The sequence below is a fragment of the Seriola lalandi genome, unplaced genomic scaffold, assembly GCF_002814215.2.
Source record: "Seriola lalandi dorsalis isolate HSWRI2012SDOR001 ecotype SW California unplaced genomic scaffold, Sedor1 jcf7180002054974, whole genome shotgun sequence".
NCBI lineage: Eukaryota > Metazoa > Chordata > Actinopteri > Carangiformes > Carangidae > Seriola > Seriola lalandi.
The window spans coordinates 554449-568902 of record NW_019525524.1 but is presented as its reverse complement, the minus strand read 5'-3'; the positions used below and the strand labels follow the sequence as shown (position 1 = coordinate 568902).

General features: G+C 43.1%; 1 protein-coding gene across 1 annotated transcript in view; it reads right to left on the bottom strand.

Moving 5' to 3' along the window:
• The window catches only part of dgkd (diacylglycerol kinase delta), a 36882-nt gene that overhangs the window by 6818 nt on the left and 15610 nt on the right, over positions 1-14454 (bottom strand). Inside the window, exons 11-25 of the mRNA XM_023396247.2 lie at positions 9131-9270; positions 7819-7903; positions 7358-7452; positions 7108-7207; positions 6692-7013; positions 6447-6614; positions 3678-3806; positions 3288-3384; positions 2787-2897; positions 2583-2679; positions 1848-1955; positions 1626-1739; positions 1396-1530; positions 864-1036; positions 263-374 (exon numbers count right to left, since the gene is read on the bottom strand). Coding sequence (XP_023252015.1) covers positions 263-374; positions 864-1036; positions 1396-1530; positions 1626-1739; positions 1848-1955; positions 2583-2679; positions 2787-2897; positions 3288-3384; positions 3678-3806; positions 6447-6614; positions 6692-7013; positions 7108-7207; positions 7358-7452; positions 7819-7903; positions 9131-9270 — 1986 coding nt within the window. The remainder of the gene's footprint in view (positions 1-262; positions 375-863; positions 1037-1395; positions 1531-1625; positions 1740-1847; positions 1956-2582; positions 2680-2786; positions 2898-3287; positions 3385-3677; positions 3807-6446; positions 6615-6691; positions 7014-7107; positions 7208-7357; positions 7453-7818; positions 7904-9130; positions 9271-14454) is intronic.

Below are 14454 nucleotides of genomic sequence, written 5' to 3'. Positions count from 1 at the left end.
AGTAGAGACCAGGAGAGGACAGTAGAGACCAGGAGAGGACAGTAAAGACCATCAGAGGACAGTAGAGACCAGGGCAGGAAAGCAGAGACCAGGAGAGGACAGTAGAGACCATCAGAGGACAGTAGAGACCAGGACAGGAAAGCAGAGACCAGGAGAGGACAGTAGAGACCAGGACAGAACAGTAGAGACCAGGACAGGAAAGCAGAGACCAGGACAGGAAAGCAGAGACCAGGAGAGGACAGTAGAGACCATAGTCTCGTACCCCAGAGCTCTTGGAGTTGGCATAGACCACGTCCATGGCCTTTGAGCTGGCGTTGACAGCATGAGCCAGTTCCTGTTCCATACTGTGGTGAGACTGAGCGACCTCACGGATACTGAAAGATCAAAGAAAAGACAGAGAACATTTATATTCATATTATCATATTTACATTATTATTTTTATATTTATATGTATATCTTCATATTCATGCAACCAGAATCATTAACTAAGATCCCGCTGAGTCGTGTGCTGAGTTAAATGTTTCTGTTTTGATCATGATGACGATTAACTGTTATGATGATGATGATGATGATGATAATTGTCTGTTATGAACAATTCTAATAATATGATTGCTGCAGTATAGATATATCTGAAAATGTCCAGTTCTTTAAGACTGTGTTACAGCTGAGTCCCAGCTTTGTGAAACAATATACTGAATGTCTGGATGTGTAAAAAGCACACACAATAATATACATATATATATATACATACACATATATATATACACACCTCAATTTATTTCCTTCAGTAGATAGATATAATAACTGATGCAAGAATCAGTTGTTCCAGGTCTGACCCATCCTGACGTTAACTCTGTGTTTACCTGTGTATGAGAGCTCCTGCTGCCTGACCGAACTCGCTGACAAGTGAGGCATCTTCCTCAGAGACAATCTCTGGCTGAGAGGACAGGGGGGGCTGAGGGGGCTGAGGAGGGGGAGTCCGTGGAAACTCACACTTCTGTTTGTCCTCCCACGACTTCAGGGTGCTCTCAAATGCCTGAAACACACAAGATGTGAAAACCACTATCAAGTGCTGAAACCTAATCAATGGGCTTCACAGATAAAACGTTCATTCTACACTTTATTAAACCCACCTGTCTCAGACTGACAGAGGGTTCTAATGTTGAGTTTGTGTTCAGTTTTAAAGAGGTGTTGAATAAACTGGAGGAGTACACTGACGGGTGAAGACAGGTCCATCACATTTATATCAATAACAGTAGACTAAAAATGAGAAGCAACTCTCTGTGTAATGCAGGACTGTTGGATTAGTCTGTTTCAGCTGAGTGGACCCACTGAATTAGACAGTGAAGAACCTCAGACCTTAACCAAACATATACCCTTGGCTGTAATACTCACTCTGTCTCTGGTCAGGGTCTGGGTTCGGTTCTTGTGGATGATCTTGATGTAACCTGGAGGTTGGATCCACGCCTCCCCGTCCACCTGAACCGGGACGCCTTCATCTCCCAAAATGGTGATCTTCACCATCCGACACTGAGACAAGGAGAAGGGAAAGGAGACAGTCAGACTGCTGGATGGACAGACAGGTAGGTAGACGGCCAGCACCAGACAGGTAGGTATGTATGTACCTGTGCGATGCGGTGGTGCTGCAGGTTGATGACTCGGGACACGGCCATCTGCATACTGCCAAACACCGCCACCACCTCCAGAATCTTATCGTCAAAGGAAGGAGCAGTGAACGTCTGACAGAGAGAGAGAGAGACAGGGAATGTCATGACATCACTGGACAGTGTTCAGTAAACAGACAGGTGGAAAGATGATGAGGGACGACAGACAGACTGAGTTCTTACATCGTCCTCTTTTGTCCCTCCCCAGAAGTTGGTTCCTCCTGCGTAACTCGGGATGTTCAACACTGCAATACCCTGCAGACTAGGGAGAGGGATGGGACGCCCATCACACTGTCCACACACACACACACACACACACACACACACACACACACACACACACACACACACACACACATATTTACTCACAGTTGTATGATACGGTCCTGTTGTAGATGTCTTCACTGCTGTAACAATGGCTGGACGTGTCATGTTATAGGACATCTAAATATCAAAATCACATACTCAAAGTAACATCTCCCCCTCTCTCATGTAAAAACCCAGACTCTCACAGTGAGTCCTCACAGTGAGGTCATCACAGTGAGGTCATCACAGTGAGGTCATCACAGTGAGGTCATCACAGTGAAGTCATCACAGTGAAGTCATCACAGTGAGGTCATCACAGTGAAGTCATCACACTGAGGTCTAGTAGATAAAGTCATAAATAAAGATAAAAATGTTTTTTTCAGAATGGCAACCCTTGGAAGTGAGGATGATGGCGACAAGGTCTGCACTAGGTCTTACAACATGAAAATATAAGATCTGGTTGTTTCTGAAGGGGAATCAATCTGAAACTGACTGTGCACTACTTTTGAATATCTGAGCAGTCGTGTTGAGTTGATACGTAGTTAATGGTGTAAATCACATCGACTCAGCGGTTCAGTGCTCCTGGTTGGTAGTCATCCTCCTGCACCTCACCTCCAGTAAAACTCTTTGTTCCAGGTTCTTGTAGGTTCTGTGTAGCAGCTCTTTGGTTCCCAGAACGCCGTACCACATCATGTTCTTAGTCCGACTCCTAAAAATAATAGTAATAAACAAACAGTCAATCAAACAGGAGATATCTTAAAACCTGTTTATTTCTTTACTACAAGTAAACATGAAGATCGTTGTTTCCTGTTATACCTGCACTTCTCTGGATGTTCGTCTCTCTTGTTGTTGAAGTCCAGAGAGATTTTAGCGTCTAGTCCGATACCAAAGTAGTTGTTCATGACACATTTCTCAGTGTAGCAGTCCCTACAGAGACAGATACACACTCTGGGGTTAGTTTACATTAAAATGGAATTAACAACTTATTTACACAGCAGATAGGAGTTGGTGATAAAGACAAACTCTTTTGAGTTAGTACTGCTCAGAGATTTACAGCATCGTCCACAATGATGTGATATACCTCGAGATATTACAGGGACACTGGAGAATACAAATGTTGGTCCATGTCTAGTTTATATTTGCTTTTGTTGTTTGAATCTGTGTGGACAAGTAATACATCACTACTCTCATGCTTCATTCAATCTTGGATGTATTAGATTTAATATGTGAATATGTTCTTGTAGTAATACGCTGCTTTGTCAAATTAAAGCTATCAGTGCAGCGACTCATATTGTACAAGGTCAGAGACAGACTCACATGTTATCAGGGTCACAGCTGAACGGGTCGGCGTTCACCAACAGTCGGCTGATCACAGAGCTGCTGGACAAAGAGCCTGAGATACCTGCTCTGAGACCTGCACACACGGACAAACATCAGACTGCTGTAATGATAAAGTACTGATGGACTGATGCTGCGTTCACTTGGCATCGTTTAAACCATTCTCGTCAGATTCCTGGTGAACGAACCATCGACATGTCAACAAATGCACCACCAAAGTAAAAAACAGTAGCACTAGTCAGTTTACCTGCTCTGACTACCAGTTAGCATCAGGGCTAATCTACCAGCTGTTTTCCTGTTCTTCACGTTCTGCCGACTCTGTGGGAACGCAGCATGAGATAAATGTTTCCTAACATCCAAACTTCTTACCAGGATAGAGGATCTTTGTGTTGAGCATGGGCATGTTCTCCCTGCTTCCTGTCTGGATAGGAAGTGACGCAGAGCTGCCCAATGACAGACTGCCTTTACTGATCAGCTTCTCACAGGGCGTCTTACTGACTGAGGAGACAGACAGGTCAGACAGACAATTACAGACAGTTAGGTTAACACCCTGGGATATACGCAATTCTGTTTTTATTTCCAGTACAGGCAGCGCTAAGTAACGGCACATAGACATTCAGAAAATGCACTGATGTCAATAGCTTCAAATTAATCACCAGCATATATTTATACATACTAATACATTGATTAATCAATTGGTTGACTAACAAAAAATTAATGTGCGACTACTGTTATCATTTTAAGCAAAAATTAAACTAAACAGATTATCAAACATGACATATAATGACATTACCTTGGACTGCGGGAAGTTTTATTTTTAACACTATTTTTCACTATTTTCTGTCATTTAAAGATGAAAAGATGAAATTGATTCATCGAGAAAATGATGAGCAGTTTAATAGATAATGAAAATAGTCAGAGAGTCCGATCTCATTTATAAATATCCTAATGAGGCTACACCCAGAGTCACACCTGAGCCTCAGCAGCTGGAGAACTCATATCTGTATTCTATATCACAGTGACTCTATAACAGTCACAATCACATCATCACGTTTATTCAGTTTAACAAGTCAGACCAATCCCACACTTGTTTCATCATTGAAGAGCCTGCAGCATTTTAGTAACTGTGATCGCGTAGTTCATGTGTCCTCCTTTCATCCGATGTGAATGAAACTCAGTGTGTGTGTGTGTTCATCAGACAGCCCGAACGTCTCCAGTGAGTTTAGTCAGGAATGTTCAAAGGCATCTTGAGTCATGAGCAAATACATGATGGGCCATACCCCTTGTGATCTTTACTGGTCAATATGTTGAAAACTAAATAAAATGTCAACAAGTTTTATACAACTTTTGATTGGTCCAATGATGATCTACAGTTTGGTAGCAATCAGACAGGCTTTTCTGTAGAGCACATTGGACATATGGTGTGAGGGGTTTGGCCTTTCCAAAATTGCATTTCTGGGCCATCATTACAGTGCCATCATCTGGCTGACTGGGCTCATGTTTCTTGGGAAGCACATGCACATCATTTCCAGTTATTGGGCCAAGTTTCATGTTGCTAGTTCATTCCAGCTCACGGCAATTTGACCCACAGCAGAAGACAAATAATGATAATAATAATTATAATAACTAGACATGCATGCAGGTATGAATGCGGTCTATTACAGCAAAATATCGACTATCTCTGTAGACTCACCGTTTGACCGTTCCAAATGCCATTTTAAACACTGCATAGCTACCACTTAGAGAATATCTGTGTCAATTTTGGTAGCATTTGAATTAAGACTTGTTGAGATAAAGATGTTAAGTGATTTTGATTATTTTGAAAAATATAGAGTGACTTGAGAATTTACCATAAGTAGCAGGAAGTCAAACTTTGAATTTGTGAAGTTCAAAAGGTGAAATTTGGTGAAATTTAGATTTTCCATGATAGGACACACCCACTTTAATCAATCATTACTAAATTTGAATCATGTACTGAAGAATGAATCTTGATCATGTAAACCAAATTTCATAAGAAACCATGGAGCCAATTACAAGATATACACTTTTCTCATTTGTGGCGCCCCCTAGTGGCCAATTAGAACCAAAGTTTGTACAGGTCCTCGGAGTGGTATTATGAAGTAATGTCCTATTGTGCCAAAAATATGCAACACTTCCCCTTTTGACAGCTAGCTACAGTAAGTTTTGCCTTTCTAACAAGCGCATTTTTTGGAAGAATGAAAATCTTTATACAACTTTTGATCAAGAGCATCTTTACATTCTATCTGCAAAGTTTCTTGCATATCGCCCTCAATAGATAGACAGATACTTCATTTATCCCCTGGGGGAAAGTCATGTGTCCATTAGCTCATTGTTGATAATAATAATAATAATAATAATAATAATAATAATAATAATGATAAAAACTGTTGATAATTAATAAACAATAATAATAAGATTAGTCCCCTTCCTTTGGCTGAGGTGTTGTATAGCCTGATGGCAGTGGGAACAAAGGATCTCCTGAACCTCTCTGTTCTGCAGCGCAGTGAGATGAGACGTTTGCTGCAGCTGTAGCTGCTTCACTGTCACGTGTGTCATTTTTGGTGTCCAAGATACATGCAGCGGTCTATACCAACCCTGCCGATTTCATGCCATTGTCTATTACAGTTTAGGCTGCAGTACCACTTTTACCAACGGAAAAAAAATAAATATCAGAGTAAAAGTAGGGTTCGCTGGAACTGAGAACCATGCTGTCTTGCATGCATGGTCCCCAGTCCCCTTCGGGCTTGGACAATGATAAACCGACACGAAAACAATAGAGTTCTGCCCCTTTGAGGCTTGAACCCTGATTAACAATGACCTTAAAGCTGAAAAACATATTTAATGAAAGTGTAGTGGCAATCGGGAAGTTTTCTGTCTATTGTACAAAAACAAACCATTGATGGGAAGTTCAGTCAGCTGTAAGTGATAAACATAAAACTGTGAATCTACAGAAGAATGTGCTGCTGTCTGGTTTATATGCATCATACAAACCGTATCATTGTTTTCACTGCAGAGCAACAACACTGAACTTTAACTCAGAGTAAATCATTTCATTCTGTAATTTCCTCAGACTTGTTACATAACCCGCAGTTGTAGTGGTAGTGCAGGGTTTCTCACCTCTGCGTGTGTTGCGGTGTTTGGTGCTGTAGGACGAGTGCAGAGACATCTTATCCTCCTCCAGCTCCTCCTCCTCGTCCTCCTCTACCAGACCGTCCTCTTCCTCAGCTCGACTGAGAGAGAACACCTGCTGCTGCTGCTGAGTCTGTGCGTTCTGCTCGTCCACAGCTATACAACACAGAACAGGGTTTAATAACCTCCTCCCTGAAACATTCGACATGTGAACACTTTCCAGTCTTTCAGACCTTTCTCAGTGTGCTCGATGATCTGTCTGATGGCTTTCTTCAGACTGTTGGCTCTCAGCATCAGCTGCTCCCTGGGCTTAAAGATGGCTGTGGCCGCAGACGAAGAGGAGGTGTTGGTACGCGGGGAGCAGGGGGCGGAGCTGGTCAGGGCATGAAGAGGAGGAGGAGGATGATGGAGAGGGGGAGGAAGTATGACTCCCTCAACCTCCTCCTGCTCCTCAGCGATGGTGGGGGGAGGCACTGAGGGGAGGACGGTGGAGGCCTGGGACTCCTCGTTCAGAGTCTTCAACAGAGAGTCCAGTTTCTCCTTCAGGACGCCACACTGCGACAGAAAAACATGACTCGTCCAAAACAGAAACTTGACTCATCAGAAACACTAATGTAAGACACACTCATGTCTTGAATGAGTGTTGTACCTTCTTGGCCATGGCCTCCGACTCCTCTGAACTCTCTGTGTTCTTCTCGTAAGCCTTACCAACACGAGCCACAAAGTCCTTCACCGTCTCACACAGAACCCTGAGTATATGGAGACACACACACACACACACACACACACACACACACACACACACACACACACACACACACACACACACACGTCAGTTAACGAACTAGATCTAAACCTATGAACTGTATGAGGAGTAGGACCACAACAGTCAGTCGTACTTGGCGGAGGAGATTACGACAGAGTGCTGGTCTGAGGTCAGGATCTTGGACAGGTGAGCAGCCACTGAGTCCTCATATGTCTGAATCTGCTGAACCTGGATCAGAGGACACAAACATCAGGGTCAGTACAGTCTGTGGGTCCAAAACATTTTTCTTATTCCACAACTAGATTGACTCTTTCCCTTGTCTCGGTTTTAAAAAGGTTTTATAAACTATCCTAATGTCAGACACTGACTGCCTGTCTCTGTGTTCATAAATGTTAAACCACTGACTGAGACTCTGAGACAAACTGGATCCAGGTTAATGCCACAGGAGCTGAATGAACCTCGGCAGATCTGTTGCTCCAGTTTATCTTGAGGTCAGACAGGTGTGTGACCTGAGTCGACAGCTCGCAACCTTTTGAACATCCTCACTGCACTCTGACATGGGAAACCGCAGGAGGAGATGTCATTTCCTGTTACCTCTGAGTCTTCGCTGCAGTCCTCTGTGACGGTGGAGGCAGAGTGTTGCCGTGGAAACTTGGTCTCGTAAACCATGATGCTCCACCTGCAGCAGGAGTAGAGAAAAAAAACAAAGTTTTTAGGGCTTCAGGTGAAGGTTCCTTTTCATGATCTAGGACCAACAGTTAAACACAGAAACACAGTCACACGGTATTCTTACCAGCTTTGTCAGTGTTTAATTCCTGATGCTCAAAGTGTGACTGAAGTAACAGGAGTTTTACCTGTGGTGTTGGTGGGATCAGAAAGGACATTTCAGATCCTTAGTTCTTACACATTTAGAACGGGTTCTCTTCACCGAACTGACTGATGAGGCCTTTCTCAGTTCAACCCAGGACTACATTCAGGATTTCCTAAATGAAGTCTCTTCATCACATGAGACTCAAACCAGGGACAGTTGTTGTATTTGTCAGTCAGACCCTTCTGGTTGAGATAAATGACTACAGACCGGTGGCCCTCACATCACACATCATGAAGACCCTGGAGCGGCTGCTTCTCCACCTTCTGAGACCACAGGTTGAACATGCACTAGACCCCTTACAGTTCACCTACAAAGAACATGTTGGAGTGGATGATGCCGTCCATTACATGCTCCAACGGCCCATTCTTACTTAGATGAGCGAGATAGTTACATGAGGATTATGTTCTTTGATTTCTCAAGTGCATTTAACACCATCCATCCCCTCATCCTTAAAGACAAGCTGGAAGGGATGGAGGTGGATCTCTGCTTCACATCCTGGATTGTGGATTACCTGACAAGAAATACTCGGATGACACAGCTATTGTGGCGTGTATCAGGAACGGGCAGGAAGAGGAGTACAGGGATCTGACGATGGCCTTCAGTGAATGGAGCGACAAGAACTGCCTCCTTCTGAACACCTCCAAGACCAAGGAGATGGTCATGGACTTTGGGAGGTCTAGGCCCACCCTTCAGCCAGTCAACATTCGAGGGAAGGACATTGAGGTGGTGCACACTTATAAATACGTAGGTGTGCACCTGGACAGTAAACTAGACTGGTCCCTGAACACAGATGCCATCTACCTGAAGGGGCAGAGCCGGATCTTTTTCCTCACAAAGCTCAGGTCCTTTGACGTCTGCAGTGAAAGGCTGCACATGTTTTATCATCAGTGGTGGCCAGTTTACTCTTTTATGCTGCAGTCTGCTGCAGCAGCATGTCCGACATGAACACAAAGAGACTGGACAAGCTGGTCAAAAACACTGGGTCTGTGCTTGGCAGGAGACTGGATCTGTCTATCTATCTATCTATCATATTACCTGTCTAACATCTTGGTGCTGGCTCTCTCCAGTTTCTCCAGTATCTGAGGCAGCTGAGTGTCGTCGTCACAGGCTGAACCCCAGCCCAGAACCCGGGCCAGATCATTCCCGGTCCCCAGAGGAAGAACACCCAGCTGACACTGAAACAGATATACAACAATACAATTAACATGTTTCATTTCACATGCTACAGTGATAATGAGTCACATTTCCAGTCATTTTCCACATCACAGATAATGATATCCACAGTGAGTCACATTAACCGATGTGTTTCATGTCTGTGTGTTCAGGTCTGAACACACAGACATGAAACAGACAAGGCCATTTTTTGCCTTTACTCTGATAGCACAGTGAGAGAGAGACAGGAAGGTCAGGGAGAGAGAGGACGACATGCAGCACCCAGACCCAGACTGCTGCCGTTAGGACTAAGCCTATGTGGTACTTGCTCTACTAGGTGAGCGGCTGGGGTGCCCCAAACATCTGCTTCTTTCCACTACAGGGATCCAGACTCTGTACAAATCCCGCCCAAACGAAGTGACAGGTGAACATCAAAGAAGGGAAAAACCTCACACACCTAAATGGTTGTTTCGGTCTCCAGTCTTTATATTTCAGGGTCTGGAGGTCAACATGACATTTGTAGGACGAATCAGAGCTCACACTGAACACATTTAGAAACAGAGTTTATAGACAGATCATCCACAGCTAACAGCAGCCTCACAGAGCAGGAAGACGTTCAAATCAAGAAACTACCGGTAGTATAATTTAGTATAAATCTATATCTGAGTTTCAACCCTAACCCTAACTTTTGCACAAAGTTTAAACTATTTAAGATCAAGTACATGTCAAAAATAAAAGTACAAGAGCTGAAACATTTATGTGATTAATCAATGAACCCAACAACAAAATCATTCAACAATTATTTTAAGTATTTCTGTTCAAGTGTTAATGTGTTTAAGCAAAACTGTGAAACTTTCTCAGCTTCTCAGATGCCACAGCACACTGAGGATCTTTGGGTTCTGGATTGTTGGTCGGACAAAACCAGACAGCGAAGACGTCACCTCGAACATTTGTTACTGATCGTTAATGCTTATTTCACATTTAAACTGCATTAATGTTGCAACAAAAAAAAATCCTCCAAAACTAAAGACTATTGTTACTGATGGAGGCCAGGATGGTGATGGAGCAGCAGGGGGCGCAGTTGATGGAGCACAGACATGGACCTGAACCTCAGGGACCACAGTGCTATGAAGAGTAACTTTAGAGTCAGTCATTTATCTGTAGAGTCACTTCATTAAACTGTCAGGTCATCCATTTTCCATCCTCCACTCAAACTGACACAGATGTTGGAAATCCAGCTGTGACTGTCTCTGAATCATAGAACTGTAGTTACATGTGTAACTGCGGTCTGCAGAGTGTGATTCACAGTTACATGTTACATGTGTAGCAGCAACTGGTCCAGCGTCAGTCACAAGCCATTAAAGAAGTTCACAGTAAGGACGTGCAGAGTTATGGACCCAAAATTGACACTTTCTTACTCCTCCACCATCAAACTATCAAACTGATAGGAAACAGAGACAAAGGACCTGCCAACCAGTCAGAGAGACGCACAACCGGACCATGGGTCAAAGGCTCAGCTCCAGAGGATCAACGAATGGACACCAGGCAAACTGGATACAAACTGGAACATAGGCAAAGTCTCCGGTTTTTAACAATAAGACTCTGTCTCTTCATTTTTTCAGTTTCTTATATAGAAAAAGCAACATCAAAAGGACTGATTATCACTAAGGTGTGATTCCTAAACTCTCTGTGCCATGCATGAACACACACACAAACTCTTTCCCCCCCTTTCCTCCCTTAGATAACAGAGTCATAAACTACAACCCACATTCCAATCCTGAGCAGTGACCAGCAGAACTCTCTTCACAGACACAGATCTGAGAAAAATAGAAAATGAAATACCTAACTGTTCTGTAACCTATGTGATGTTTTCCATGTAAAAGGTAAATCCCAGATTTGAATCCTCAAGAATGGTTGAAATGTAATATGTAGGTTTAAGACAATGTCTTTTCATGTGACCATACTGTCATCATCCTTCACACAAGGTGACACACACTACATAACATCCAGAATGTCTTTATTAGTACTATTATAGTCAAAGGACTGCAGTTTAATCCACATTTATTTACTATTAGCTTTAGGAAAGGTTTATTATGTTGTTTGATCCGTTAACCACTTGTATTATGATAAATTTAAGGTTTTGAAGGATGTAATATGAAATCAACACTTATAGTATTCCTGTCTGTCATTATTAGTGCCATTAGGTTTATATGGTGTTTCATGTAATGTTTTATGGTCCTGGTGGAAGATGGATGTGCGAGTTTTATAGGTAAACTCTAGAATTAAAGTTACATGGAAAATGACTCTCTTCTCCAAGTTGAAACGAAGGAGAAGATGGGAAACGACCCTGAAACGTGCGCCAGCCCCCAGGGGATAAAACCGTCGTGATCACTTCACACACTGATCTTTGCCATCTGCTCTTAGCTACAAGCTCGTAGCTATCGGCTTTTAGCCATTGTGCACTTAATTGTTTGTCCACGTTCTTTGTTCTTTCTGTGCCATGTTCTCCAAGTAACATTTATTTTTGTCTACATGCGCAATATTCAATTTTATAAGCCAATTCTAAACAAACTCTACCAAAACAGCAGAAGTGCCTCAGAGTAATTTTTGTAACTTTTTACTATCACCATGTTTTCCTTTTTGAAGATTTTTGACAGTTGACAGTTTTGGCGAAGGATCGAAATTCGCTGTGCTGCCACGGCCGGGTCCTTTAACGAAGACTCAAAAGCTCTGCACTGTAGAATTGCACTGGTCTGAAGATGAGAATAAACCAACAATGATCTTGGAATTGGACAATATGTTATGGACTTAAAGCCACTTCCTGTTACATATTTGACATGCCGCCAGAGCCGCACCCTTAAGTGAAAACTCAAAACTGACATCCATGAAGCATCAGCATATTCAACAAATTATTTTCTGACTGTTTTATTGAGTGCCAGGTCAACTCTCTAGGAATAATAAATGAAAAAGTAAATCATAATACCACATATTGCCTAGAGGTGGTGCTATAAATACTACTAAATATGGACATATAGGTGTGTTCAGGGCAGGACTTTTATCACATAAAAAACTAGCATGCTGGAGTTATAGCAAGTTGAATTTTCATGGCGAAGGATCGAAATTCGCCATGCCGCCACAGGCAGGCTGTTCCATGAAAAGTCACAGTTTTAACTACAGCACAATCAAGTTGTTAAGCATTTCCTGAACATGTTTGGATCATGATTGGATCAACCTACTATGAGCAGTATATCAAAATGTAAAACATGACACTTCCTGTTTCCACAAGGGGGCACTATGAGTATCACTGAATATGAGCATATGAGTGTGTTCAGGGCGGGACTCTTATGACACAGAAAGGTTGAGGCAGCTTGGACAACTTGTGTTGGAATGAGAGGGAGTTCATTTTTCATGGCGAAGGATCGAAATTCGTCACGCCATCAGGGGCGGGTCCTACAGCGAAAATTCGAAAGCTTCGCTATATAACATCACAATGGTCTTATGATGAGGCTGACCACAGATTATGTCGATCTGATGAATTCCCTAGGAGGAGTTCGTTAAAGTACGTGACCTCAAATCGCAAAAACGGCGGCAAAATTGCATATTGAATTCAAATGGCTGACTTCCTCTTTGGTTGAGGGTTAGGGCGCAAGAGGCTTTTTTAGAGTCTTGGCATGATAAATGCGCCTACCGACTTTCGTGCATGTAGGTGAAACACAGAGCAGGGGATAAATTTTTTTTTACAATTTTTAGGTGGCGAGACACATAACATTTCACCATGCCTGATGCGTGTGCAAAGTTTCATGAGTTCTTGAGCACGGGAAAGGCCTCAAAAAGGCGATTCTTCTTCTGGTCGGAATAATAATAATCACAATCCTTCGGTGCGCTCGAGCCCTAATAAATAAAGTTCATTAACACTGTCCTTCCTGAGGACTAGTGCCCCCTTATCAACGAGAGCAAATTATTCACGCTACGTATGTTATGGTAGTGACAAATTAACTCTTAGCAAACTGTTAGTAGACTGACTGACACTGTGATGGAGGAGAAGCTCATCAGGTGTACACAGCAGGTGAAACAGGATGGCAGGTGCACGTGTGTCCTCTGGATTTGAATCAAGAAGACACGTTCAGCTGTGAAGTTTCTCTTTAAAGACTCCTTGAAACATTAAACGATGTGTGTGTGCCTTCACGTCTCTCTGTGAGGACGTTTCTACCATGTCAGGACATTTCCACACTGTGAGGGTTGTGTCCTCACAACTGTAGGAAGGTGTGTGTGTGCGTGTGTGTGTGTGTGTATGTATGTATGTATGTATCAGTGGCGATTGCTCTAAGACTGCAAGGGAAGCTCAGCTTCCCCTAAAATGTCAACAAAATAAGTGGTCAAATATGTGCTGTTGTGTGTACATTTCATTGACTAAATATTCGCTAGAACGCATTTATGTTTTGTTCAGAATGAGCTCCTTATCACAGGTAACCGACACGACTTCCTCATCATTCATCCCCGCAGCGCCACAGAGCTTTACACAGTGTAGACGCCGAGCGTCTCCTGACTTCAGCGAAACTAGATGGTCATTGGATAAATGCTGGGCTTTGTGCCGCCCATCGGACGCTCAGCGTCTCTGGGGGTCTATGGGGCAGTGGGCTGGCCCGGACACTCGGCTTCTGCATGATGATTGGATGAGCTGTCTGAGGCTGAGTCCCTTTTTGATTGACAGCGAAATGAGCGACCGGAGCAGTTTTCAAGTTTTTCATTCCGTTGTTCGGAGTTGATCTGGAGACGTTACTGATCCTCAGCGACTTTGTCTTTGTTAAAAACGACTAGCCTTGTGTTTGGCGACTCTCTTCTGTCACTCTGCGAATTTACATATAAATAAACGGACAGATTTTTTTAATGTAGGCCGAAAATGAGCTTCCCCTCCTTATAAGACCAGCAGCCGCCACTGGTATGTATGTATGTATGTATGTATGTATGTATGTATGTATGTATGTATGTATGTATGTATGTGTGTGTGTGTGTGTGTGTGTGTGTTTGTGTGTGTGTGTGTGTGTGTGTGTGTGTACCTGCTTGTGCAGCGTTAAAGCGTCGATCTCTGACAAAACCCATCCGACGCTGCCATCTCCTCCACACACCAGGATCCTGAACGTATCAAACTTCTGGAACAGCCGCAGCCTGACAGAGACAGATTTCATGTGTCCACATAAACTGAATTA